The sequence below is a fragment of the Scleropages formosus genome, chromosome 9, assembly GCF_900964775.1.
Source record: "Scleropages formosus chromosome 9, fSclFor1.1, whole genome shotgun sequence".
In the NCBI taxonomy this organism is placed as follows: Eukaryota; Metazoa; Chordata; class Actinopteri; order Osteoglossiformes; family Osteoglossidae; genus Scleropages; species Scleropages formosus.
Window position 1 is genome coordinate 28,682,902 of NC_041814.1, and position 27,251 is coordinate 28,710,152.

General features: G+C 46.4%; 1 protein-coding gene across 1 annotated transcript in view; it reads right to left on the reverse strand.

Moving 5' to 3' along the window:
- Nucleotides 1–3,310: 3,310 nt before the first annotated feature.
- The window catches only part of lmbr1 (limb development membrane protein 1), a 40,097-nt gene continuing 16,156 nt past the window's right edge, over nucleotides 3,311–27,251 (reverse strand). Inside the window, exons 6-17 of the mRNA XM_018756863.2 lie at nucleotides 24,332–24,458; nucleotides 24,183–24,251; nucleotides 23,997–24,061; nucleotides 23,012–23,084; nucleotides 16,778–16,852; nucleotides 15,902–15,978; nucleotides 14,766–14,843; nucleotides 12,055–12,128; nucleotides 11,776–11,866; nucleotides 11,070–11,136; nucleotides 5,128–5,289; nucleotides 3,311–4,793 (exon numbers count right to left, since the gene is read on the reverse strand). Coding sequence (XP_018612379.1) covers nucleotides 4,708–4,793; nucleotides 5,128–5,289; nucleotides 11,070–11,136; nucleotides 11,776–11,866; nucleotides 12,055–12,128; nucleotides 14,766–14,843; nucleotides 15,902–15,978; nucleotides 16,778–16,852; nucleotides 23,012–23,084; nucleotides 23,997–24,061; nucleotides 24,183–24,251; nucleotides 24,332–24,458 — 1,044 coding nt within the window. The 3' untranslated portion in view covers nucleotides 3,311–4,707. The remainder of the gene's footprint in view (nucleotides 4,794–5,127; nucleotides 5,290–11,069; nucleotides 11,137–11,775; nucleotides 11,867–12,054; nucleotides 12,129–14,765; nucleotides 14,844–15,901; nucleotides 15,979–16,777; nucleotides 16,853–23,011; nucleotides 23,085–23,996; nucleotides 24,062–24,182; nucleotides 24,252–24,331; nucleotides 24,459–27,251) is intronic.

The following is a 27,251-nucleotide window of genomic DNA, read 5'->3' on the forward strand; positions in this document are numbered from 1 at the left end:
CGGCACCGCACTTTCCTCAACACCTTAATCGGCTCCGTTTTCATGACTGGTATCTAATGAAATGTGAATACCAAGCATTTGATACCTTTTCACATATTGAATGCAGTAAATGTAGTTAAGGAACACCAGGGCTTGCGTGACAGTTGATTCTCAAGGCTGCGGGTCCCAATCTGACTTTGGTCTCCCAGTATCCAGGCAGGTCGGACCTCTGTTCCCCTTGTATCTACTGTGAATCCTGAAATCATGTGACATGTTACTATAGTTTTTATAAAAAAAGAAAAAAAAATTTGATCACCTGGCTTTAACGAATCATAACTTTGGTTGAACATGATGGTGAACCACTAATAATTTTGACCATATAAGACAGGTGGCATCTCTACATTGGAGAAAATTCCCATTGTGACAATGCCAGAGGTGACATCGTGGCCATAAATCATCTCCTGTGCATTTGTTGCATGTATTTATTTCGGACAAGAGGAGAAGACTTCAGCATCGACAGTCAGGCAGTCTAGACAGCCTGCGAGTAGGTTGGGGAGGGGTGTTTATATTGTTCTTAAAAACCTCCAAAAGGCTATGTGAACAGTCAACAGTTTCCAGAACTCCTCCAGTTGTTTTTACACAAATAAAATAAAACAAATGCAAATGGAAGCAATCTCACCAAAACCACAAAAGCGCAGAGTAGCTACACATTCCAAAAGACATTAATAAACGGATGAATGTTTGGGACGCAGGAACGAGATTTCACATTTCATACATTTCTAGTTTATTCTGTACATCTTGAAGCATATCAACAGTGGAAAGTTACAAAAAATGTTTACTTTGGTTCTTCCAAAAAAAAAAAAAAGAAAAAAAAAATTTTTCTTCCCTACATACGCCTTTCCACAACAGCCGTGTCATAATAGACAGCTATCGAGCTGCATCACACAACTGGTTACCAAGTGTGGGAAAACCAAATAAACACAGCCACAAGTCACAAACTTTATTGTAAACTGAATATTACACAATGTAAACTGATACAAGAATTCTGAAAGTTTTGCAAACAAAGGGGGGGTTGCAACAAAGAAATGGGCATGATACAAAATACATTCACGTTCATTGCAAAAACAACATGCAAAAAGACTTCAGCAGCTGTTTTACCCAGGGGCTCGTCCTCAACCTTTGAAGTTCACCGAATGAGAAATGCAGTAAGGCATCCAAACAGGCCGATTCCTGTCACAAGGAGCGGTACCGGGTGGTATATGGGTTCTCGCTGCATTAGGCCCTCGCCTGGCGGAATCCAAGCCCAGGCACATTGGGAAAGCTGGCCGCTCTCTTGAGCCGTGGAATGATGGGCAACGGTTTTGGTCAGGGATTGGCTTGCGAGCTACGAGAACGGTCACTTTAGAAACCCGAACCCTGCAGCATTGTCAACGCTCAAAACAGCATGAAACACGTCAAACACAAACCCAAGATGATGAGAGTAAAAAGTAAGACTGGATTAAAAGTGCTACAGATGCTTTACACCATTATCTGCCCACTTTGGAATTACAAAGATATCTAATCATGGTAAAAAACTAAACGGTGTGGTAAGTTCTCAGTGGTGTGTGAAGTGTTCACATTGCCCATTGCTCCTTCCACAGTTCACTTCAACATTTTGAGGACAAAGGTGCACAAAAAAAGTTCCTTGTGCAAATTTAAAAGAAACAAACGCGCTTTTCCCAGTTATTGTTGATTCCTAACCAAACAACTGAGATAACAAAGAACTTAATTCCCAACCGGAATCAAGCGTTTCACATTTAACACTGCATATCTGCTTTAATTTTCTAAAGTTTTCACTTTCAATTGAATTTATTTCAGTGTGTGTGAATTTTAGCTTTTCAGGAACAGGGACGAATATCAAATGACTCCTTCACAAACCCGAACAACCCTTGTTCATAGCGGATTTGTAAAGGAAGGCGTACCTCCGGATGGTGTGTGCATGCTGGACAGAACATGTGCCAAGTTGAGCACTCAACCCAACCAACCGTCCTACTTGCCAGGCACACTGAACACCCACAGGCCTACGACAAGCCCTACAATAAATGTTCCTAAGTGTTTCTCGACAGCTCTACGTCTCCAAGCAAAGCTCACAGCCTGCAGGTACAGAAGCGCTGCGATGCTCTAAAGCAGCAGCCACTGCAATTTTTTAAAATTTTTTTTTTTTAATTTCTCCTAAAACCCCAATTTTGCAGGAAGCTTCCCCTGTCACTGTTGTTTTTTTTTTTTTCCCTTCCCGAGTTTATTTGCTTACCCAAGTACTTCACCATTTATACTGACTAGAGAAAAAAAAAAAAAAAAACGAGATGAGAATTTGCCAGCTTCTGGCCACAAAGTGCTCGCCAGTCGCTGATCGCCACTGTTGCTCGGTCTTCATAAGGTGCCTGGTAGGAATCCATGGTCAGAGTTTGCGGTTAATGGGTTCACAGTGAAGTTGTCTTTTAAAAACGGACGTGTGCTTGCGCGTGCACACACGCACACACACACACACACACGCACACACACACACTCACCTTCAAGCAAGACAGCAGGAACCTTCAACTGCAACTCTCATTTGTAAGGCATACAGAGGCAAATAGAGAAAAGAACACTGCATTATGGAAGAGATCGTTTACAGGCTTATTTACAACGTGTACATAACTTCTCGGACGACTCGCGGAGCTCACGCAGGAATCGCACAGGGATGCGCGCAGCTTCAGTACAACAGCCTTAAACCATTGTAGAAAGGACTACTTCTGCCCAGAGTCGCACTCGTCAGGGTTCCCACGAGCCTCGTGACGCTCGCGCACACTAACAAAGCGCTACCGGCTAAACGGAGCAGAGCGAAATATCTGTAGAAAGATGAGGGAACTCCACAAGAGCAGTTTGGCTTGGTCTGGGAGTCCTTTCCGCACATCAGCATGAACTCCGGGAGACTCCGAGAACAAAGCCTTCCGTAGCCTGCGGACCGTGTCCGTTCGTCCGTCGCCTCTCGGTGGTTTCCATGTCTCTGCACGGAAAACAGCAAAGCGAAAGGCCAGCGCTGCTCCACGAAATACCACTGCACTAATTGCCCCAGTGGTATTTACAGAGTGCGCCCAAGATTAGAATAACCTTTTAGTTATATCCCCCCCCCCATTTACAGGCAACTTTTAAGATGGAGACAATTCCTCCTGGGACACTTTCTGGGTACTTCACGGCTCGGTTGCTTAACAAGATATCGTCTCGAAAGACTGAGGATATTATGGGTTTGCTGCTGGAAAAAAAATGCCCCGTATAAGTTGTTAGAGGCAGCGTTTCCCTCTCTTTAAGTTGATTTTAGTCCCTTGCAGAACATCAGAAGTACTCTACCAGGCTGCGTATACTAAAAATGCACCAAAGCAGATCCTTTTTGTGGAGAGGTCAAATGCGTCAGGAAACAGGGAGCTGACAGATGTGGACCAACGGTCCAAAAGGAACCTGCATTATGATATAGCCCAGCATATACCGAGGGGTTGCAGCTCAACCACAAATGGGTAAAAATTGAAGGTGGCAAAGCCTGGGCAGCACAAAGCCAAGAGGTCTCCTTCCATCGACACCTCTCATACCAGACTTAAAAGTTTAAATACGGCAATAATAATGACATTAATAATGAAGATTATGCATATAAACACATTATCGGGCTCCTGGAACGTCACATGAGCTACTCAGCTGAGTAACTCAGTTAAGACCTTTAATCCCCACTCCTTCCAAATAAGACGCGGGAAAGTTCTTGAGACATTGTGACACAGAAGCATATGTGCCTCACATTAGTAAACTACTGTAATAGCCAAAATTTTTGTCCAAGTGTGCTTAAGCGAGAAGGTAGCTTGAAATGAACAGCAATAAGATTGACCACCACTGTCGATAGAATGACCACCATTTGTTCACCTCAAAACGGCAAAATACATTCTTTAAATATATATGGAATACATAACTATGGGATTAATCTGGTAAAATATAAAGACTGGAAAAAATGCCCTGGTGGGGAAGTTTTTACCATAAAATTTTCCTAGTAGACAATCTTGCTCAAATCAACTCCCTAAAACTGAGCACCAGAAAACTGCAAAACTTCAACTCCGTCGCTGTCAACGCCGTCACACGTGCACGTATTAATAAGAGTTCACCGTAAGCGTGTCTTAAATGCCAGCAAATGTCTGTCCGATAGTGAGAGGTGTCACTTCACAGCAGCACTGCAAATGGTGGGACGAACGCAATGTTTACAAAATGTGAATCACACACTTTGAGACACCAGAAAGTGCTTCGCTTTCACAAAAAAAGTAACAGCACTGAAAAAGTAATGGATTGCTGATAGCGCGTCGCACAAACATACAACTGCTAAAACCGGACGAGAAAAATGTGGCTCTGACAGCTGCCACCAAACCACAACGTATGGGAAGGCAAACCGCCGCTTGTGTTCTTTATTCTCCCTTCGGTCTCCGGTCGGTGATGTGCCTGGCTTCTGGAACGTTCTGCCAGCTTTTGCACCAGGTGATTCGGAACGTTCTCCGTTGGCGCGGTTGGAAGTGAGAGTTCGAAGGAACGAGAAGCGAGATTCACAGTCGTCGTGGCGTCGCCGGGGCCGAGATGCCTCCCTCTTCCCCTGAAGAGTGCGAACTCGGGACAAGGAGGGCGATGGAATGTCATGGAGCTGAAATCTCTCCGTGGCGGCTGGAAGTCGCCGCCACGTAGCCTTCACAGAGACTTCTGGTGCCCGTTTGCCGAGTGCTTGGACGTCTCTGCATCCGTCGGGCTGTTTGACAGGTGCAATTTATCCAGGCCTGGGTGAGGAGAGATAAGCAGGGAAGCGTAAACGCCACATTAAAGGCCAATCGATACGTGAAGTCGCTGCTATCACATGACTTTTCAAAGCCTTCGCTACAGCTGCACAGTTGAAACGCCCTTTGCTTGTTCGGACACGTTCTTGAAGCCCATTTCCCGCCCTTCTCTTGCTGCCATACATCAGTCAGCCAACGACGTGAGCACCGTTTTGCCTGCTCCACCACCCCGTGCGCAGCGTGGCGCACGTTAACACGCGGCTCCGACAGAAACACCGATTTCAATGGCGAGGCTGAGCCCCGTCGCGGGGGAGTCTGACAGCTCCGGATGCAGTACCTAAAGCCTTGAGGAGCGCTTCCCTGATGGCGGAGGTGAACTTCCGGACCAGGCAGAGCGTCGTCACCACAGCGAAGAGCAGATTGTACGACAGGACGATGTAGAAGTTGCCCAGCCAGTTAAATCTCCCGAAGTCCCCGAGAAGATCGAACCTGGTAATCCCTGTAGGGAGAGTCAAAGCATCAAGGTCACACGAAAAATCCTTTGTGTATCTGCTCTCACAGAAGCCCTCCCCCGTGCTTCCCCCAGCCCTCAGGTTGCCATCAGCTCATCTCTAGCTTTTACTGTTTTCAATTAGTCCCACAATTTAATAGCACCATAAAACAGACTCATGTTGAGTGTCCACGGCCTCCCTGGAAGGGCAGGGCTGTAACATCGCTGTCCGTGCTTGGAAGCAAACTCAGAAGGAGCAAAGAGAAGGATGGCACAAAAATGAAGCAATCCATGTCTAAAGAGGGGTTTATTCCCAGCTGCGCCGTCATTCTCTCCACTGGAAAGTCAAAACTTGTTTTTACCAAAGCTTTTGGTTGATCCTGCTACTTGGGTCAATAATAAAAAGTGACAAAAAAAGAGAAAGTAAAAGTTTAAGGGAAAAACCATGTACACAAGAACAAACCTTTTGGGATGGGGGTGCTACACTCAAGATTTGTGAAAATCCTGTCCTTTGGCTACTGAAAAAGTGCAGCGTGTTTATATGGAAATCATGATTTAGCAGATTTAAGAGCAACAGCGCCGTGAGAACACAAAGGTGTATTGTTTGTCATTAGGCCCATTCACTCCATCGGTGCATTTGAAAAGCAAAGCTTAACATCATGTTCTTCCACACCTCCCGTTGGCATAAAATCCAGAGAATGGAAACGGAAGTGGGGGGGGCAACTTCACTTTGAACTCAACAGGCCTCAATGGAAAAGCGTCACCTGCTTACATACACCTGAGTCAACTTCTCCAAAGTACACTTCAACCCGAGCCAATGAACAGGCAGCATCTTGCAGGTTTCGGTTGCGGCGTGGCAGTGAAGGCGCCCTCCTGCCTTCAGATCGGATCCGTTCCGGAACTCTCTCTTTCAGGAGCGCTCTGGTGGACACACCCAAGCTAAGTGAACAATGGGGCTGCACACAGCAGTATCCCGATGTAGAGACCACACCTTCAAATGAGACGTGCTGGACTGGACGCTCCACTGCTGTGAGTCTTAAGAACAGGCCACTGAAACGTGTGCAAAGAGGAGATGCTCTGCAAGTGTCACCATTCTCACTTTGGCCATCTGAAACACTCTCACCACCACGCACACACTCCGTTCCATCCGTTATCAATACATGCTTATCCAATGGTGGGTCACGGTGGTCCACAGTCCACCCAGGAAACACAGGGTAAACCCAGGACAGGATGCCAGCCCATCACTTTGCAATGACATACACAGGTACCATTTGTCGTCACTAATCCACCGGAATCAGATCTTTGGACTGTGGGAGGAAACGGGAGCACCTGGGAAAAAAACCCAACTAAATAAACTCTTCCCTCTCACTTTCTGAGAGACTAAGCAACCAGGGATGATGGAAGTAAACTTTCTCTCTCTGTCACGACGTACTCCACAGGGTCCCGCTGAAGGGAGCATAAGGACAGTGTCCCACATCTGTGTCTTTCCAGTAGGACGCTGGGTCTGAGGTCCATGTCGAGGAATCCCAAGACGAGGCAGGCTGTTGACAGAGAGCATCTGGTGTGGAAGGTGATGTGTGCGGCTCAGCAGGGCCATCATCACCCTGTCCTTTTACCGTTTGTTTACTGACCTCCGCAAACCATCGTCCCAGCAGAGTTTTCAGAGAGACGAACAGCACTGAACGTATGGCCGTGAGTTCTGTCTGTCTCCCATAGGCAAGATAGGCGATTCTGAGGCTCCTGGAATTTCTAAAGGCAGACTCATTTTTTTAATGCCATCTTCCACACTTATGTTCTAAAAACTTCTGCCTGTAGCTGAGCAAACAACCCATGTTTAGATGCCTAACCAGGAGATGGCGGTAAAGATGAGAACAGCAGGGTAGATCCACCTTAATTCAACTCCCCTCCATGGTGTTTGTTTTAATATACATTTACGATATATACTGACAATTTTTACTAGCCTGACCTAATGAGAAACCCGCCTGCAAAAATACCAAGAAACATCTTGGGAAATACCAAAAAAATGAGTTAGACTTCTGGTCCCAACTGTATTCCTAGAATTTGGAGTCAGCGTATGTACAGAGTCTGATTAAAAGTATCGGCACTGCGGTCAGCCTGAGCGGCCGGGTGCCTGCTTGTGCCGAAACCGTGTTTACCCGATAGTCTCCGACGTGACACCCACAGCAACTAGACTCCACCGGAGGCCTGAGAACAGGGAGTTCCACTGCTGAACCTTGGCTCAAATTCACGTCCGCTCTCCTCCCCTCATCGCGGCGATACTCCTCTCACCAAAAACAGGCGCAAAACCGGGTCGCAATACGAAACAAAACCTACACTGCAGCGTTCGCTGTTTGTTCATCTGCTGTTACTCCTTCAAACAGATTGGTTTTGGGGGCCACCATTCTAGTACATTAGCACGTAGTGCGGTTTGCGTTCACCTAGCAACTGCACCCGTGTCTCAGGATCACTGTATCACCGCAATCCTGCAAAGTGCATGTGTCAAAGTTTTAATTTCACCGGTGCTCAAAGGAGCCAAAATGAGATGCTAATGAGGACGCTTTGAATGGCATCATCACCATCGCCATCAGCGCACTTTACTCGTGCGCCATGCGGCCGCATTATGTAATCAGGCGTCAGGTTCTTGAGATCAAAATTCCAGACTCGTGCTCTAGTAAGACCTCTGAAAAGGGCAACTGCTGACAGGGCTCCGTCTTCATTTCATTTGCGTTCTTCTCTAAAATGTGTTGATACATCATGATTCAGTAATATTTAGCATATTTTACACCCAGATTGATGTCCAACAACAACCAAAGGTTAACAAGCGCAAATTTAATGTAACAGTCACTGTCCTTGATAATCTTTCAGATATGCAGGGCAGCACACTGGTTCAAATCCCAGCTCCTGCTGTTGCAGTCTTGCTCAAGGCATTTACTATGAACTCATACAATAAAAATTACCTTGCTGTATAAATGGGTAAATTCTAAGTAGCTTAGTGTACAAACCTGCCACTATACATCACATTACAGAAAAGCATCAGACAAATTAATAATATCGATACCGAATGAGTTTAAAAAACTGCATAGAGAGGTGTTCCTCAAATGCAAGGTCTCCAAACAGCACACCTTGCTGGGACTGTGTCCCATACATTAGTAAGTCGCTCAAATGCACGCCCATCTGTTCCCTCCCTCTCACACACACACACACACACACACACACACACACACACACACACACACACACACACACCCTCCACTCACCCAACAGTCCTCTTTTTACCCCAAGTAAACTCCACATTCTGCAACTTCATTCTCATCTTCCCTCGTCTGCCATAGAAACAGGACGGCTATATTTCAATACCATTACAGGCCTCCAGAGGCATCAATTATAAATCAAATGTCCTGATGTGACTACTGCGTAACCGACGTCCATGAAGGTCCGCCACGTTCGGGTTCCCTCGCCAATGGCTCCAAACGCTGCATGAGTTCCTGCTCTCTATGGTGAAAAGCTTGAAAAACTTCGGGAGGACAGCGGGTGTAGGTCCCACACCCATACCCAAGGACGTAGCTCCCCTCTCCAACGGCCCAAGCCTACATACACCCTTCCTTCATCGCCCCCTCTGCCCAGTCGGTGGTCCCATTCCTGAAGCAAAAGCGAAAGCTAAGAGCTTCTGATGCGAGGGACAGAGGGAGCTCGTTGTATCACAACTACTGACACCCCCCCACCAACATTCAAGAAAGGTCTCCAAACCCGTTGCTTTCGCTCTCGCCTCTCCCAAGAGCTTCGTACCCAAGTCTTTTGCAGCCCGTTTCTTGTATTTATCGAACCGTCAGCTCTACAAGCGGACGCTGGAATACGTGACGGTGTCAAACCAGCGAGCTGGGCTTTAAAAAAGTGCGAGCTTATACCTAAAACCTTTTGTCTGCTTCGGAATGCACTTTTCTTTACCAGCTTGCTCATCGCACTGTCGGCCAATCGCACAAATGTAAATCTAAACATATCGTCTCCTTCGCAGCGGTGCTGGAATCCCGCGAATGTGCAAAGAATTTTAAAAATGGCCGTGACATTGATTAATCGGCAAGTCGGAGAAGGCAAATTTGCTCTGCTGTAATTGAACAAGAGAATATGGAATTCCTTTTAACGCCACATCTTTTAACAGAGGCCAAGTTGGGGGGGTGGGAAGGGAGGGCTGGGGCTGTTTATCTGTGACAAGATAATCCGGCGAGCATCGGGGGAGCTGCGAACGGGCCCGTCTACAGTTTACCTTTCCCATCAGCCTTTAAAACGCGGACCTCTCGCTCCGCTTTCTCTGCGGAAAGGCCTTTCAGAGGGTGCCGAGGGGCTCCCGCGAATATGTTTAGGGTGTTTATTCCTTTTCATCTATTCAGCGTCAGCGGGGGGAAGCGGCGCAGTAGCGCCCTGTTGATATTCCGCAAAGCGCGCCGTTGACTCACAGCGCTGCGGTACACACCATTAATGCTATTTGAACAGCTGCCCCGGCGCTCTGTACATTTATCAGTGCCTTTGTGATTGCGCCATCCTGTCCTATCCCCCCCCCCCACCAACCCCTCCATTCTTTTTCAAATCTCTACGGTAAACTATCGAGGAATTTGACTCGCTCGGCTCCGGTGGCCCAGTCCCGCTTTCAGTGGCGGCTCATTAAACTGCGCAGGCCCCCCCGCCGGTCATTTTACGAGACAAAGGGTGAATGAAACGCGACTGTTGGCTCGAGCCGAGGGTTCGTGTGACGGTACGAGGGAGGAGAAGCTACAGGCACGGACAGGCGGTGCTAACACTGCAGCAAGTTCGTCGTCGAGTCGAGTGTATGGCACGTCTCGGGTCGCTGCTGACTTGCGTGATCATTCGTGACACGCTGATCGCTCGCTCCGCATGCTTCTCCTGCCCCACCGTTTTATTCGACCTATCAAACGGTTTCGCCTTTTTTTTTTTTTAAATTCTGCAACTCCTTTTACTTTATTTTCCCCATCAGTCTTTGCCCATTTGACTGTTTCCTGGATTATTCTTCATACATCATCAGCCCTGTGTGTGACCCACCTCCAAAGTAGCTTTATTTAATAAATTACCCATTGGCAGCTTTATTTTGGTGCGAAGGAACGCACTTTTAATGAAATCTGGACCTGGCCAAAGTGTTAGTGACACCGAATGAGTGACGCCACACACTGGGAACAGTGACCCTCCAAACACATCCATCTGTCCATCCATCCATCCAGTTTCACTAACTGCTTGTCTTGAGTAGGGTCGAGTTGAACTGGGGCCTGTCCTGGAAGCACTGGGCCCAAGCTAAGGGCTGTATACCCAGTTCATCGTAGGGCAGCCTCTCTCTCTCTCTCACACACACAGGATGTTCATTAACTACTCTTTAAGTAATAAGTGAACAAGTAATTGCTGTGGGTTCCAGCTGTCTCCATCTAACTAAAGGGCCCATGCTTGAATCTTGCTCCCACTGTCATATCCTTGATCAAGGTAGCTACCTGAACTAATCCAGTAAAAATGACCCTACTGTATTAAATGTAAATTTTTCATATCAGTGTGTAGATAAATTATAAACTGCTTTGGAAAAAAATGCCAGCTAAATAAAGGTTAACTTAAACATAAAAAAAAAGATCTTCTCCCCATGAATCCTACTTGATGGCTTTTCTCCAAGTGGAAAAATTACCTCCTCTTTCCTTTCCCTTCAAATATTGACTAAAAGCACTTTATGAAAAATTACAGAATATCAAGCTGTATAATCATCAAAATGGATCGAATAATTGGTCTAGGACAAAACTCACCCAGTGTTCGGGACATCACTGGCAAAGCTGAGCTCAGCACGAGAATCGAGACGCAACATCCAATGATCTGATGGAGAGAAATGATTCACATCTGACACCATTTGTAGTAATAACAATGTAATAATGTAATGAATCAGTAGTGAGTTAAAATCAGCTTGTAGTTCAATTCAAAAATCCTCCGTTTGATATACAGTTAAACAAAATCCACCAAAAGCAGCCGTCTCACACACACGTTCCACTTTAATATAATAAATGACTCCCAGCCATAGCGAATCTCAAATACATATGAACAAACTTTGTGCTGTTTAAGTCCCCCACCCTGCAAATATACTTTACAAAAAGCACTTTGTTTTACAGGTGCAAGGTCCATGTTTTAGGGTTTACTACCCATTTGAGAACATTACCCTTAAATTCTCCAGTCTTACAGACACACACACACACACACACACACACACACACACACACACACACACACACACACACACACACACACACACACACCTTCAAAGCAAACAGATCCCAGAGAAGCAGTGAGAAAATGTGTTAAAGTTGCTCATGACCAGGGTGTTTTTGTGGGGGTCCCCCTGCTTCATTACATCGCCCTCATCAATAGCCAGCAAGTAACCCACACCAGTATGCCAGTTACAAGAGGAGAAGGAAAAATTGGGAGGAGGGGGAGAGACGCCATGGGCCGAGCCTTCCTTACTGTGGTCATCGTGGTGTCGTCCTTCCTGGGGGTCAGGCCTTCAAACACGCGTAGGCTATAGAATCCGACAACAGACGAAACCAGCAGGTAGCTGTGAGAGTCAAGGTTTAGGATGGTTTCCACTGAGCATCTCACACACACACACACACACACACACACACACACACACACACAAGGAAAGGCAAGAGGCCGGAAGGCGAGATAAAAATGGCTCGGTCCCGGCAAGCAAAAGCAGCTGCCCTCCGACGGGGGGGAGAGGGAGGGTCAGCAAAAGGATACAACATCATTATTATTTCAATGGCTGCTTGCACAACTCCGAAGGGGGACAGCGATGCGTTTCCTATGCCTCTTTCCTGAAGAAAAAAGAAAAAAGCTGTTCAGATCGACTCAAAAACTGCCCATACCGCATGCGTTTTGTTTAAGAGTAAAACAACAATCCAGTTTTTTCTTCCCCTCCACAAGACACCACTGCAAAAAAAAAAAAAGGCGTGCAAACAAATATGCGTTCCACATACATCCATACAACAAAGCTTTAAAGTGTATTTAGAAAACAATATCGCCAAACTGACGCAAGCCGCACGCAACAGGCAGTTTGGGCCAAAACAGACAAATCCTTTCTACAACCATCGTTAATCACATAATAATTGAACAGGTGTTCAAACAAAAAGCCACACTCCTTACGATAAAAGCGTGGTACACGTTGAATGCATGTCAGCGTGGAGGGGGAAAAAAAAACGAAACAAAACAAAGACTTCGGTAAACACACATTTTTTATTTGAAGTCAGTTGTTAGGCGATAAATATTTGCTTTTGTCGGACTTGTTGGCGCTGCAGTGGTGCTCGTTGCTCAACACTTTGGTGAAACTCCGGTGGAACGGGGGCGGTGGCGCTCGCCAGAAAAAAATAAATTAATACATGAAAAGTCTAATTACATAAGAAAAACAAGTTAGGAAATATTCAATTTAACCTCACTGCCAGAAGTGGACCTGCAGTTTAATAGGTTTTCACACCCAGAAAGCCGGGGCACATGGGAAACTGACAGGTCGTTTCATGCCTCCGTGCAACCGTCATCTCCGAGCTTAGTGCAGAAATCAAACGGATGTTTCTGTCTACTCCACAGGGATTTACCGCGGTCAATCCGATGTCATTTACTGCCACTGAATCTGAACTGAATGCTGGGTGGAGCTTTTGCGTTACACCTCCCTCTGCCCCAGTCCTCGTTTTGCTCCACCGGCCAATTTTCCGCCACTGCTTGAGAGCGGTAAGTGAAGCCAGCGGCACATGATGGGCCCCAGCATCGGAACTAGTGGCACCAGGTCTCTAGATCCAGTAACCGTGTATCGTACTCCTGCTAAGGTGCTGTGATGGGACCTGATAAAGGAGAGGGCTGAACTGGGCTCGATTAGACAGTTTAAAGGCCCCCAAAGACAATCTTAGCAAAGGTGCGATCTCAGCCAGCATTCGCGATCCTAAGGTTGGTTGCTAAAGCGAGCATCGTTCTGTTACTGCCATTATTAATTTTAGAATAATTCTGAAACCTACTGGAAAATTCAAGTCAGGCACAACTTGAGCTCAAAAACTGGATGACTGTGCAGAAGGCAACAAGTGTTGTGTTGAAATGGTTTTATTATTTTAGCAATAAGTGTATTTTTGTGGAATTATAATGGAATTCCGCGGGGACGCGGTGGCGCAGTGGGTTGGACCAGGTCCTGCTCTCCAGTGGGTCTGGGTTTCGAGTCCCGCTTGGGGTGCCTTGCGACGGACTGGCGTCCCGTCCCGGGTGTGTCCCCTCCCCCTCCGGCCCTACGCCCTCTGTTGCCGGGTAGGCTCCGGTCCCCCGCGACCCCGTATGGGACAAGCGGTTCAGAAAATGTGTGTGTGTGTAACGAAATTCCTTAACGAAGTACCAAAAACAACTTCAAAGCTCGCATTATATAATTGTTGAATTAATTGCATTTGCAACTGCAATTGTAGAATTGTAACTTGTATTTATAAAAACGTCTTTAATTAATCTGTAGAAATAATACCACTTCTCCGTAAATACCAATCCTTTGTTTACACCATCACCATCCCTGACCCACCACCACTTGTTTCTGTTATTTCCTGACTCTTTGCCTGTACATTGTGTTACATTCTCCTTGAAATAACATCCAGGTGTTCATCACCGCGGCACAAGGTGGGAAGGCGGCCGAGGCACTCCGCGGCGCGGTGCACTGCCCATCAGTAGCGATCCGCCTGTTTATCTGAACCCATGTGCCGAGACATCTGACATGAGATCAGAGGCGTGGAAGAAATCCAGCTCAAAACAATTACGGTGGAGAAGGCTGTCGGGAGGCTCGCACCGTGTATGACAGCCATAATTTGGGGGATTTTCTCATATGCGTCATGCCAAAGAAAATAACTTCTAAATAAAACAACTGCAAAGTTGAGGGCAGTCACCACAAGGGGAAACAAGAAACAAAATATTATAATTTCTGCTGTCAATAAAAATTAAGAGAGAGACAACAAACACATTAATGTCTAGTTTTATATCCAGTCAAATGGGGAGGAAAAAGGAGGTGTGAGGAGGGGGGGACTTTTTAGTGTAAAAGGTAAATGTTATAGAACCTGTGCAATGAAACATAGAAAGAAAACAATTATACTTTCGTTTTAAAAAAATCTGAGCAACAATTTAGAGGAATTTAGAGGAATAAAAAGACAGGAAAGGCACTGTGTTTGGCAGCTGTACGCATTTATCAAGCAGCCTATTTAACGTGTGCAGCCCTTTGAAATGACTTTCAATGAAAGCCACCTATGGAGGGCAACAACAACAAAAATGCTAACAGCGATAAAACCGTTAGATAAAAATCAAGCCTGGGCTTTTCAGCATGCACCTGAGCACACCTGGAATTTCGTTTCTATTGCGCAGAAGCTTCCAGAACGCTGCCTGCGGTAGTGGTCAGCTTTTTCGAACCACAACGTGCATTGTGTAACAGGCTGTCGGGAGCTCACCTTCGACCCTTTGGGCATGGCGGTTTCGTCCACTAGCAGGTACAGAATGTTGAGGGCGACCAGAAGAACGGAGATGGCCTATGGAGAGGGCATTGGGGGGTATGGTTTCATATGATGGTTTCAAAATGCACGTTTCTGAATGCAGGGGCGCTGGGCATTATGGCTGTGCCAGAGGAACACCGCACTCCTGTTTCAAACACTAATTCATATACCACGGGACACACCACTATTACCACACCTACAGAGCAGAAGAGCCTCATTTCACTTAAAAAAAACCAACAATGTACATTCATTCATTTATCTGGCACCTTTGTGTAGGGTGGCATTGTGCAGATAATCCACTTTACAACGGTTTACCCATTTATACGTCAGTTTTCTTACTGTATGAATTCAGGTAAAGTTCCTTGGTCAAGGGCAGCACAGCAAGAACAGAGACTCAAGCCCAGGACACCTTGATTTCAAGGTGATTGTTATACCCACTATGCTATAAATGATCCTCATCTGTACTGCATCTCAGACTGTTCATTTCCAGAAGCACAATTATGATTAGATTTTGTTCAGATTATAACATATTAAATTATCACAAGACAAAATATATTCATGTGTGAAACTGTGAATGCAGAGCGATGGGAGACTGGGTAGCAGATGGAGTAGTGGTTAGAGGCGTCACTCTACACATGAAGGACCTGGGTTCAAATCCCAGCATCTACTGTTCTCTCTCTTGATCAAGGTATTTACCCTACATTGACTAAGAAAAAATGACTGAGCTGCATAAATGGGTAAATAATTAAAGCTGCTGTGAAGAAAAGCATTGGCTGAATGACTATGCAGTCAACAGGTCTGTTTCAGCAGGCCTGTCAGATGAAACGGCTAAAAGAGCAGTGCTGCCAGCTGAGCGTGAGAGATGAGCTGGTCCTGTGGTGAAGAGAGTTTGAGCAGTTTGAGCCCATCAGGGCTCCTCTTTTGTGGAGTCGCTGAGATGGCTGACCCGCTCCAAGGTGCACGGGGGGTGATGGGAACCACAGTGGCCATCAGCAGGTCGCAGCAAAGCCCCTAACATACTCATCCCAGAGTGATAGCACAGCACTCTGGGTGGGGTTGTGGCGGTGAGGGGAGAATGATGTGCGGACACTTACAGTTCCGGTGAGCAGTATGAGCATGACGACGGGGTAAAGCAGATTCCTCTCCCAGGCCGAAGCCTTCTTTCGCCTCTCTGTAAAACACAAAGACGGATAAGGAACCCTCCAGAGGCGTCCAACGGTACGAGAAGCTCATAGAGGATAAAGCAGCACACTTGTGCCACCTGTGGCATCCACCTGTGTCAGAGGTCCAGCTGTTGAGGGGATTTTTTTAAAAAAATCTGTGCCGCGTGTCTGATGTGTGCAATCACCCCTGCTGGGATTAATTACCCCCTCCCCCCTTCGTTTCGTTAGAACACACAGTAGTGTGTGTGTACCAACATGGTCTTCGCACACGCTGCCCTCGAGGAAGGCATTATTGATTGCACAACTGCTATAAATTACACATATTCTCTTTAATTATCTTTCCTTTTTGGGTTATAAGGCAGCGAGATGAAATGGTGAGAAAACGAAGCATATGATTTATGTGTGCCTTGACATTTAAAAAAAAAAAAAAAAGGCTGGTCTAAACCATTGCATCACTTTAACAATTTCTTATCCAAAACACTTTTGTTGGGGCTGGCAGTCGCGTACCAGGCGAGTAAACACAGCCGATACACTGCAGGTACAGGAGAGTGGAGAGTTGGCCCTTCTCTGAACGAATGAAACAATGAAATAAAACAGATACAGAGACAGGCAGAGAGATGGACAGCTAACAGTAGGGGATGACTCGCCAAAGGACCGACTTTAGGGACGGTTATTCCCCCACACGGACAATGCCGCTCAATTAATGACGTCGCTAAAAAGTCTGGGCGCAATAAAATGTACCCCTTCCGAAATCCTAAGTGCCCCTGCTGCCGTTCCCCTTGTCCTGTGCAGATGAGAGACGCTCACCGAGTTTATTCTTTTGACTCCTGATGCCTTCAAGTTCTTTGTGCAGGTGCGTGATGTTGCACTGGGCCGACAACCCTGGAGGAGAGAGCAGAGCCCGTGAGCCACACGAGGCAACACCACACACTGACCGACGGCGTACAGCTACTTACAGCAGTTTACCCCTTTACACAGTTGGGTCATTTTTACTGGAGCAATTGATCAGGGGTACAGCAGTAAGAGCTGGGATTGGAACCTGCAACCTGTATGCCCCAGAAGCACAAGGTAGAAGGCATAGGTAGAGTGCACCCTGGATGGAGTGCCAATCCGTCAGAGGACAACCACACATGCAACACCCCTTAAAACATGTCTTTGGACTGTGGGAGAAAGGGAACCCACACAAACACAGAAAGAACATGCCAACTCCACATAGACGGGGCCAGACTGGAACCCATGTCCAACCCGTCAGCTCAGGAGCTGCATGTTTTCCTTATTGACTTCATGGAAAACAAAGAGCCTTGACTTTACGTGCCACGTGTGTCTTTGGGAGGACAAAAAGGTCACGGGCGCCTCGCTTTTCCCCGAAACGGCCAGCTGCGCTTCGCCGCCTCCTCTTTGCACGTCGTCTTTTCCTTCACCTGCGGAATTCCACCTGGCCGATTAAGCAATCCCATCAAACTCTTAATCCCGGCTGATGCGAGAGCCCCGCGAAGCAGGTCGCACTAATCCCCCCGCCAGCGCCGTCTCGCGAGCGCCGCTGCGTGCTCCAACCGGTCGGGACGGGGATTCTCCCGCAACCGCAAAGGCGGCTCGTTTAAGGTGAACTGTGCGCTCGGCTGTTTGTCTCGCAGTGCCGTGACGCCGACTGCAAGGTATCCGCTTGCACGCCCCTGGGTGACTGGCGGATCAACACCAATTAGTCCGGCGTTACACTCGTACCAGCCTGCGACAGGAACTGCACCTTTCATCTTCCTTACACAGGTGAAGAGCTAATCACTTTGATCAAAGCGCTTTCTACATATATATTATATGCATACAGTATATTAACTTTTTTTTAAAAATTCCACCACATCCTGTCTGCTCAGAGCAGCGGTCCCACAGAATAGAGAACGTCATTGTCGCGTTGACAGGGTCGTGCAGAACCCGTCTCCTGCTGGTCTATCATCACCGCCAAGGCCACGCCTTTCAAATAACTGCACCTTTCTGTTCTCCCCGTTGCTGCAGATAAGTTGCAACAGGAAATCGATAAGAACACAAAGACCTGGAGCGGTCGGTAAGAGTCTGAACCAATGGGAAGGAAGCGCAGCTCATGGGCGAAAGTGGCTGGGGGTCTACGTGGGGGTCCTACACTGGGTGGACTCGATGCTGTAAAGTACTAATTCCAGGTCAGCATGGAGTGTGGTGCACATTCAGTGTCAAAACTCTGCATCACAATTGCCACAAGTATTCGCTATAATGGAAGGGTCTAAAGCAGGAGACTGTGGCTGGACAGTTATTGGGTCAAATCCCAAACAAGCAGGTGCAACAGCTACCTTTTAGCTACACAAACGTTGGAATCTGCAACAATGTCCTTCATGGTGACAAAAATGTTTTGCTGTCTGTCCTTTCAAATAAGCTCAGTAAAGTAACTCTGTCTCCCAGCATTTGAACCTACAACCCACAGTTGCGATGAATGAGGGCACAGCGAACAGAGACACCTGGTGGAGGGTCTGCAGACAAAAGTAACAAACGGCAGTGAAGGAGGCAGTGGCATTGCTACATGACAGTGGACACGGAGCCACCTGACTAAAGGTGACAGTAGAGACCGGATCCAGTACCATACTGGTGATCAAAAGTGCCAACAGGGTGCTCGACCTGACCTGCTTGAAGTGAGATACTGAGCGGAATAGACGTCCGCTCAGCAATTATCAGGCTGCACCTCTGCTACGCTTGGGGACGTCTGCCAAACAGGTTGCCGTTGCTAAGCAACGTAGGGTATACAGTTATGAGTTATTGAGGATCACACCCCTGCAAGGTCCCCCTTGTGCAGCTGTGGTGACACACTGTTCAATGGCCACAAGGTGACTTTGTCATAAAAATGTGTGGCCATCTCCATTTAGATGAACCAAATTATTGTGTTACTAATATTACCAAATATTAGTTTGCATCACTGTTTTCAGACCATTTATCCATGATGTTCAAAAAAAAATTTTTTTTTTTTTTTTTTTTTTTTTAAAAACCGTGAGACACCAGAACTCAGCAGCACTGCCATCTGATGTCTTTGTACGAAGCTAAATGTCAAAGCTGCAGGCGACTTACTCCAGTCAAGGGCTTCTCAGTTTATTGGCTTTCGTCGTTTTTGTCATTTAATTATGTCACTTATACCGTATCGTTACAAGATGATTTACAAAAAAAAGTTGTACATCTGGAAAGGCAGATAAACCCTCACGTTAAATCCCTGGTTAAAGCTGAGAATCTTCTGTTGTGTATATATTTGACTTTGAATGTCAATGTTATGAAATCAAAGAATTCTGAATTCTGTAGTGAATGTTATTTTATTTCTTTTTAAATAACACTGTGGCCATTTCTCTGGTTAAATGTTCTGGGGGGGAAAAAAAGTGGACGAAATTACGAGTTAAAGCAGGTCCCGCGAAGAAGAACGTGAAATGGTTTGCAGCGAGGGGCCGTGACCGCACGTCGACAGCAGCCCATCCGATCTGATACCGGGACGCACAAGTGCCTGCAAGTCATGGGGCGTCCTGTACGAGAAGTGTGGAGGGGGGATGCAAACGCTGGAACACGGATGCACGCCCTCATGCTCATCAAGTACCACAACAGGTCTAAGGTCTAAGCCTATGGGACAGCTGATGTCGGGACAGTAGCTGGAAGCGAACCGCCAATCGACTCGTCCTCGTGAGAGAGGATACGACACCAGGCCGGTGTGCTGAAATAAATACAGAGGACAGAGCTGAATGTAGAAAAGAATGAAGGGGCAGGGGAGGGGGGAAGGGGGGGGGGGAACCCACACGTATGCCATGCCCTGCCGCTCCGTAGCGGCACACGTAGATCAAACGGCGGCGCAGATACAGATACACCGATTACAGTTACTTGATCAGGTGTTCAGAGGCAGGGAGACTGGCGAGAAAGCAGCCTATTGAGAGGCAACGTAGCCTACGAATAGCAAGGCTATCTGAAGGCACATCTTCCAGCGCGGAGCACGAAGTCTTCTCTTCTTTTCAGTTCCCTCGCATCTGCGCGCCTCGCTTCGTAGTAGAGCGCGCCGGGCAGCCCTCCGCACGGCACCGACGTGTCACTTTTGAAAGGTAAAGGAAAAGCGTGGCTGTGGAGAACAGCGACACCCTCCCGAAGGCCCCGAAGGGGAAGTTAACGTTCTCCGTCCGTTAGCAGCTCCGTCAGCAGCTCGACCGGCCTCCTGCTGAGGTTTGGGTCCGTGGGAACACAACGCGCAGACGCTTTTACTCTCGTGTTACGGCGAAAGCTTCTCCGCAGGTCTGGTTTCTCGCGGAACGCTAGAAGAGGCCGTCTGGTACATTTCATGAGGGGCAAAAACATTCGGAAGATCACCAGTTTGCAGCGTCCTTAGCAGACTGCTATGTAAAACTTCAAGCAAAAGACCGGACTGCCGGTAGCGTAGCGGTTACAGTCACTGCCTCTGGATTCAAATGCCGCAGGTTCGAACCCCACCTCCAGTTGTAGTAGCTTTGAGCAAGCTACTTACCCTAAAGTGCTCTAGTAAAATTACCCAGCTGTATAACTGGGAAAATAACTGTAAGCCTGTAATTATTGTGACCTTAACATTTTAAGTCGCTTTGGAGAACACACACATGCTGTCCACGACCACTTGTCCCGAGTGGGTCGCGGCAAACCGGAGCCTAACTTGGAAAGACAGGGCGCAAGGCTGGAGGGGGACGGGGACACATCCCGGATGGAAAGCCAGTCGCAAGGCACACCAAACAGGACTGGAACCCCAGACCAACCACAGAGCAGGACCCAGCCAAACCCACTGTGCCACTGTGCCCCACTTTGGAGAAAAGCGTCAAAGCATCAGCTAAATGAATAAATGTAATGTAAAAACACACCGCAAGCACCTCTGTGCAGCTGATCGTCAATTTATGACGGGGAAATTCCCTTAAGCTGCATAATATTAACTATAATGCACAAAATCTTACATTGTATAACACGGTTTTGTTCCTTATCCTTTATATTTTATATCAGTAATATTTAACAATAAGGACAGTATTACATTTTCAAGCTGCATTGTTATTTTCACTTCTATTTAAAAATCTAAATCAATGTATGTTATCTTCCACCTTTTCTTTTCTGCACCACCAGAACACCATGTACATTTATTCATTTAGCAGATGCTTTTCTTCAAATCGACTTACAATGTTAAGCAACATGCAATTATTTGTCCATTTATACAGCAGGATAATTTTACTGGAGCAATTTAGGGGAAGTACCTTGCTCAAGGGTACACAGCTGGAGGTGGGAATCAAACCTGCAGCTGGAAACAGCTGGTGTGGGGGTTCAGAAATGTGAACATGTGACCAAATACATGTTTCTCTCATAAGAAGCATGAAAATAATCTTTACAAAACACTCTTAATTACTATTAGTGAATTTTAAGTTAAATCAGAAAAATAATGCATTCCCAAAACTACAAAAGGTTCACCCACCCCCCCACGAACATGCAAAATTCCTGCCTTATCTTTTTAACACAGTGAAAATCTAAACAAAAAGCAAGCCTATAATAGACACCCTTAAGTACAGACTTAAGATCTTGCATAGTCCTTTCGCAAGTCCTGCTCATCATTAATATACTTATTTTCTCCTTTTATTTTTATTTTATTTTGCTGTTCTGGTGCCTCACGGCTCTTGGCTCATTCTATGCGAGATGACACATCCTCCCTCAGTTCACAGGGGTTTTCACAAAGCGCTCCTGTTTCTTCCCACAGTCCAAAGACATGGTTTCAGGCAAACTGGTCACACTAACTTGCCCACGACGTATGTATGCGTGTTGTGAATGAGTGTGTGTGTGGTTGCCCTGCAGTAGACTTGCCCCCCATCATCATCATTATCATCATATTATTAATAAAATATTTGTTTTTATCATTTGTAAAATACTTATATTGTAAATTTTGTGTTACAGTTCTAACCCATATATTTTACAATTAAAAGCACTTTGGGAATTATTTTTAAAAAAAAACTGTGCAGCTAACAGTATGTTTATAATGAATTGACCCATTTTAGTCCATATTTTAAACTAATACGTAAGACTTTCCTTTGCCTTTTTTTTTTTTTTTTTTTTTAAACTTTTTCCAAGATCTTTGTGCACTTTAAAACTTTTTTTTATTTTAGGGCTTATATTGGCATTTTGGCAAGATGCGTACGAGCCGGGACACTGCTATGAGACAAATGACTTGCAGAGAAAAGGTCACACTGCTCATGTGTGGTGGGGGCTACATGACTTTTTTGATGCTCAGTGTCACCGAGGCTTGTATTTCGAATTGATTTTTCTTTTTCGTAAGCCTGAGACGATCTCTCGTTCTGTGAATTTTAGGATACGAAATCTATCTGCCAGTAAGTCTAAATTCCTGTAAAATTTTACTGTTGTTATTCAAGGGAAACGTACTTTGCGGGTTAAAAAGCCAGCGAAGGAGGGGGCTTTTCTACAGACTTGAGCAAGGAACTTCACCAGCCCCACAGCACACATGACTACAGTCTATGCTAAAATTCTTTGTACAAAGAGGTATGCTGATCAGGTTAAGTAGCGCAAGGTGATTTTTCACATATTGGCATGATTTGAAAGACCATGCAAAAATAATGGGGCTTCTGAAACAGGACAACTGGAGCCTTCACCGTAGAGCTTCCTGTCTGTCCACTCAACACTCAGTAGGACGTGTACTGCCCTGTCTCCAAAATGATGGCATTGTAAAATCTCTTGAGCAAAGTAAGGGTATCAGTGGGATTTGAACACAAAGGCTATGGTGGCTAGTCATGCGCTCTCAGAGACTAGCTACGGTCTTCAGCCTGCACTGGCTTGATGAGCAGAAATCAGCATTTCCTAGGAGAACACAGAGCTAGAGTCCGGTTCGCGAGAAAGCAGGACAGCTCCCAGGGGAGGGAGGTGGAGGGGAGTCTTTGTCAGCACTTGATGAATTCCTGCACAGAGAGGCTTGGCCATGTTCTTTAAGATGGCCCTTGACCTCATACTCATCTTCCCACATGTCTCCTCCACCCTTCATATACCCCAACATACCATTCAGTCTCCTCTGGAGAGCCTCTTCTTGCAAGTGGATGCAGTAAATTTGCTCATCGAGGTCTTCCAGGATCTAGGAAAGGAAACAGTCGGAACAGTGCTCAGAGGGCCAGGGAAATACAGATGGATGTTGATTAATGGGCACCGCAAACACAGGAGTCAGGACACACACCATTGTAAGATGGGACACTGTGAAGCATACTTTCATGGGGCAGATTTAGAACCAGCAAGTCTCTAGTCCTGTGGTCCAACAGATCAGACAATACAGTAACACTTGCTGGAAGCTTTTTCCAGGTCATGAGCTTGAGTTGTCCTTCAATTTCCTTCTTATCCACAGTTTGTTTTGGGTGCAGACCTTGCTGAAGAACAAAAGAACTGTCCAACTAGGCATACTTCTGATGCAACGGCCTGCCTCTGAAGTAGCACAGCCATGGTGATTGAGATCACCATGGAACTGTGTGACCAGCAAGGCAGACCCACATCACCACACTGCCACCTCCACGGTGGACATGGAGAGAACTGTACAGGTTACCAATGTTCTCATCCTCTGCATTTTGCAAACACTCTTCGGTTGGACCCAAATATTTCAAATTTTGAGTCATTGATCCATAAGACCAACTTCCACTCCTCAAACATCTACTTTCTGCTTTTATGCTGCAGGCCTGGCTTGAAGTAGGTTTATGCAGACCTTTCACTTACACTGTATATCGCACATAATAGATGATCCATACAAGGCACATTTGAAATTCTGGGACTAATTTCAGGCATTCACAGATTCTGAAATGTTACCTTTATTCTTAAATTAGCTTTGAAAAGGAAAAACACACACACACACTTTAATACAGAATATGGCCCCAAAAAAAAAAAAAGCAAAGAAAAAAAAACCAAAAGGAGAGCATTAAAAGGCACTGCCACAGACACCAACATCCAGTTTGGATGCTTGTGTCAAGAACTGTGAAGGTTGGGATGGGCAGAAGGTACTCACCGTGGGCTTCACCAGCAACTGGCCCCAGACAGTAAACATGCGGGAGAGTCCCACAGGCGTGCACACTAGAACAAAGTCAAGCAGTTTGTGTAAGTGAAAATGTGAATGAACACACACACACACACACACACACACACACACACACACACACCATAAGCAGATTAAGATGGAAAGAAAGCTACTCACTGAGAAGCAGTAAACCGCCCATTAAGGATATACAAGAGTACAAATAGGGCAGGTAGAACTCCCAAAGATCTGGAAACAGATCGCAGAGCGGTTAATAATCATACAGGTAAAACAGTTGAATGCATGTGAGAACAAAGAGAAGTACGCACCATACAGCGACTCCATGCTGGCCGCGTCGTTGTCGATGAGCGCCGAGGCCACCCACACCATTCCCAAGATGAGCAGGGCAAGCAGGAAGAGCATGACAAAGGTCTCCAGAATACGAGCCTTGATGCCCTGGGGGGAGGAGAACCGGAAGCACAAAGCTCAGTGACAGGGGCACAGGGGCCCCGTAGCTCCAGGTCCTTGAGGTCTTTCAAAGTAACCTACGAACAGGCGCACGAGTGCGACAGTGTAGTTTGTTGTCGACCACAGCACTACTGCTAATCACTGATAATACGATACATGACAATTGTGTGTGTGCGAGTAGTGAATAAATATACATGTGATATATGATAATTGTGACTCCATACACTACAAACTGCCTACAGTTCACAGCCCATGTCTACAACCACATCTTGTCCAGTGTATTTACTGTCTTGTACTCCTGTTTTGTGTTGCACCATGATCTCTGGAGAAACAACATTTCGCTCCACTGTATACAAGCTATATAGATGAATGACAAAAACAACTTGAACTACATGGAATTAATAAAACTGAACAGTAAGAATAATTCATTAGGACATCCAGGATGAAATGTACTTAAAAGGGGATTGTTTGGAAAAACTCAATTCTTTGAGACTGAAGACTACACCACACCAAAGTCAGTGCTGGAAAACCAAAGGGCTTTCACTTTCAGCCTTCGTGTGTGAGATGTTCAAAGAGCCTCAGGTAGAAGAGCAGATAGCGTGAACCACCCTTTGGTCGGCAGCAAACCACTGGATTAAATGTGGGCCACCAGGTCAGGACACCACATATACAAAGGCACGTGGCTCATAAACAGACGAAACATACAGAAGACAATAAGCAGCAGGCCTGAGAAGCCTGGGACAGAGCAGAGTTTAAACCAGTAAGATTCCAAACCCTGGGAGAGGGCACAAGTGAAATGGGTCGACCAGTGGCGTGCCTGTCACGTGCGGGTCGGTGGGACAGTCTAATGTTTCCCACAATCCACCTGGCTCCCAGATGAATAGCAGAGATGGTGTCATAAGAAGGAAATCATCTCAGCTCTTTCAATAGTCATCTATCCACATGACAATTTTATCACCTGCAATTCCGATGCTTTAAAACCCTTCCATCGAGGCCAAAGGGACAAGTACTTTTTTTAATTTTACTTCATGATCAGATCATAAAGCGTCCATAATAGCTGTGAACAAAGGGGGAAACTGCAACACTGAAAGCTGATAAAATTACAAGTTCCATCAACTTGAAGCAGTCAAACAATCTCCAGCTTTGGAGACATGCGCACAAACACAAATGCTTCACTGTCCTCTTTGACAGGAACGCAGCGCTCCGTCAAAATAAACAAACACACACACAACAAACAAAAGGCAGCTGTGGATGGACGGGCCCCAGAACGCCAAGCTGCAGCCAGGTGGAGTCGGTAAAACCGGTGGACGCAGAAATGTGTGCAGCCTTTCACCCACTCGGTTGACGCCTCCATCATGGCAGCATGGATCACAAGTCTCTAAATACACAGACAGCTGCTCCAGCTGAACACAATAGATGCACAACTAACAGTACCTGATGGAATAATATTTCTTACCCACATGACTTTCAAAGTTACAACCTGATGCAATTACTTTCTATGATTATAACCATTATTTGACTTCTCTCCAAAGCAATTAACAGCGTTAAGTTCGTATACTAAGGTATTTGCAGCGTTTTACCCATTTATGCAGCTGGATAAATTTTGCTTCGTCAATTCAGGCTACGAACCTTCTCAAGGGTACTACAGCAGGAGGTGGGATTTGATCCCAGGACCTTCAGATTACACCATGTGCTCTCGAGAAGTGGTGCCTGACATTTATCTCTGCATTTCACCGACTGTTTCACTTTCCAACACCAAGCTGAATGCAGAAGAGACCTGGGGAAACTGTCGGCTTGAAGCTCCACGTGTCCTGCGGCACAAGACCCCACATTGGTTTGTAACGGTGCATTTCCACTGTGGTTAAGCGCCAATGGCACAGACGGTCCTGTGAAGGACGAAGCCCTCTGACGTTCTCCCCAGAGACTCCATAAACATCCTTACCATGTACATCTAACAATCGGCATCTTTCCATTTACCATGGCAGCACAGCAACGAGCCAAATGACTTTTCGTACCTTTCTGATACAAGCGGTGACGGCAGAGAAAAAGGCAGCTACCGTGTCTTTGATCTGCACATTCTGGACCTCACAAGCTGAGCGGCACTCCACTCAAACTGGCCACTCGATGACAGTTGGACACCTGGAGCACAGCATGAGGCGGGTTCTCACCCAGGAGGCACTTTTGCTCATGAGGCGACACAGAGGGCAAACGGTGTGCCCTGTGGCACCAAGACGGTCTAGTCTATTGTCGCGGTCACACGGCCTTCCTCGTCTTATGGCAGGAGCCACTCGAACGGGACCCCATCGCCCATCACCTTGCTCTGAGTGTCCTACCAAAGCCCCAGAAGGTGGTGAAAAAAGTAGTAGCTATCAGGCCCAGTGATGAAGACTACTCTCTACAGTCAGGGGCCAAGCCCCACCCGGTGGCCCTCTGTGGTGTTGCAGTGCAAAAGCCAACGAGACGGCAAAGCTCCCGTGCCGCAGACGTTAAAAACACCTCTTTCCATAAAACAAACCTAACATAAGGACTGCTGAGAACGTTGTACGGAGTCCTGTGCGCTGGCAGACACCATACTGCCTGGTGGCACCGACAAAGTGTTTTACCGCACTGACACCTGCTGTTACGTGCCTTTTTAACACACCGTCAGCGCTGTGTCTGCATGTGTGTGCATGCGTGCGTGCGTTTGTCTGAAGTCGCTGCCCCACGGTTCTCATCCGATTTCCTCCGTCCACTGTCTCGATTTGTCAACCCATGCCGGGCACAGGGAACATTCTAGCACAG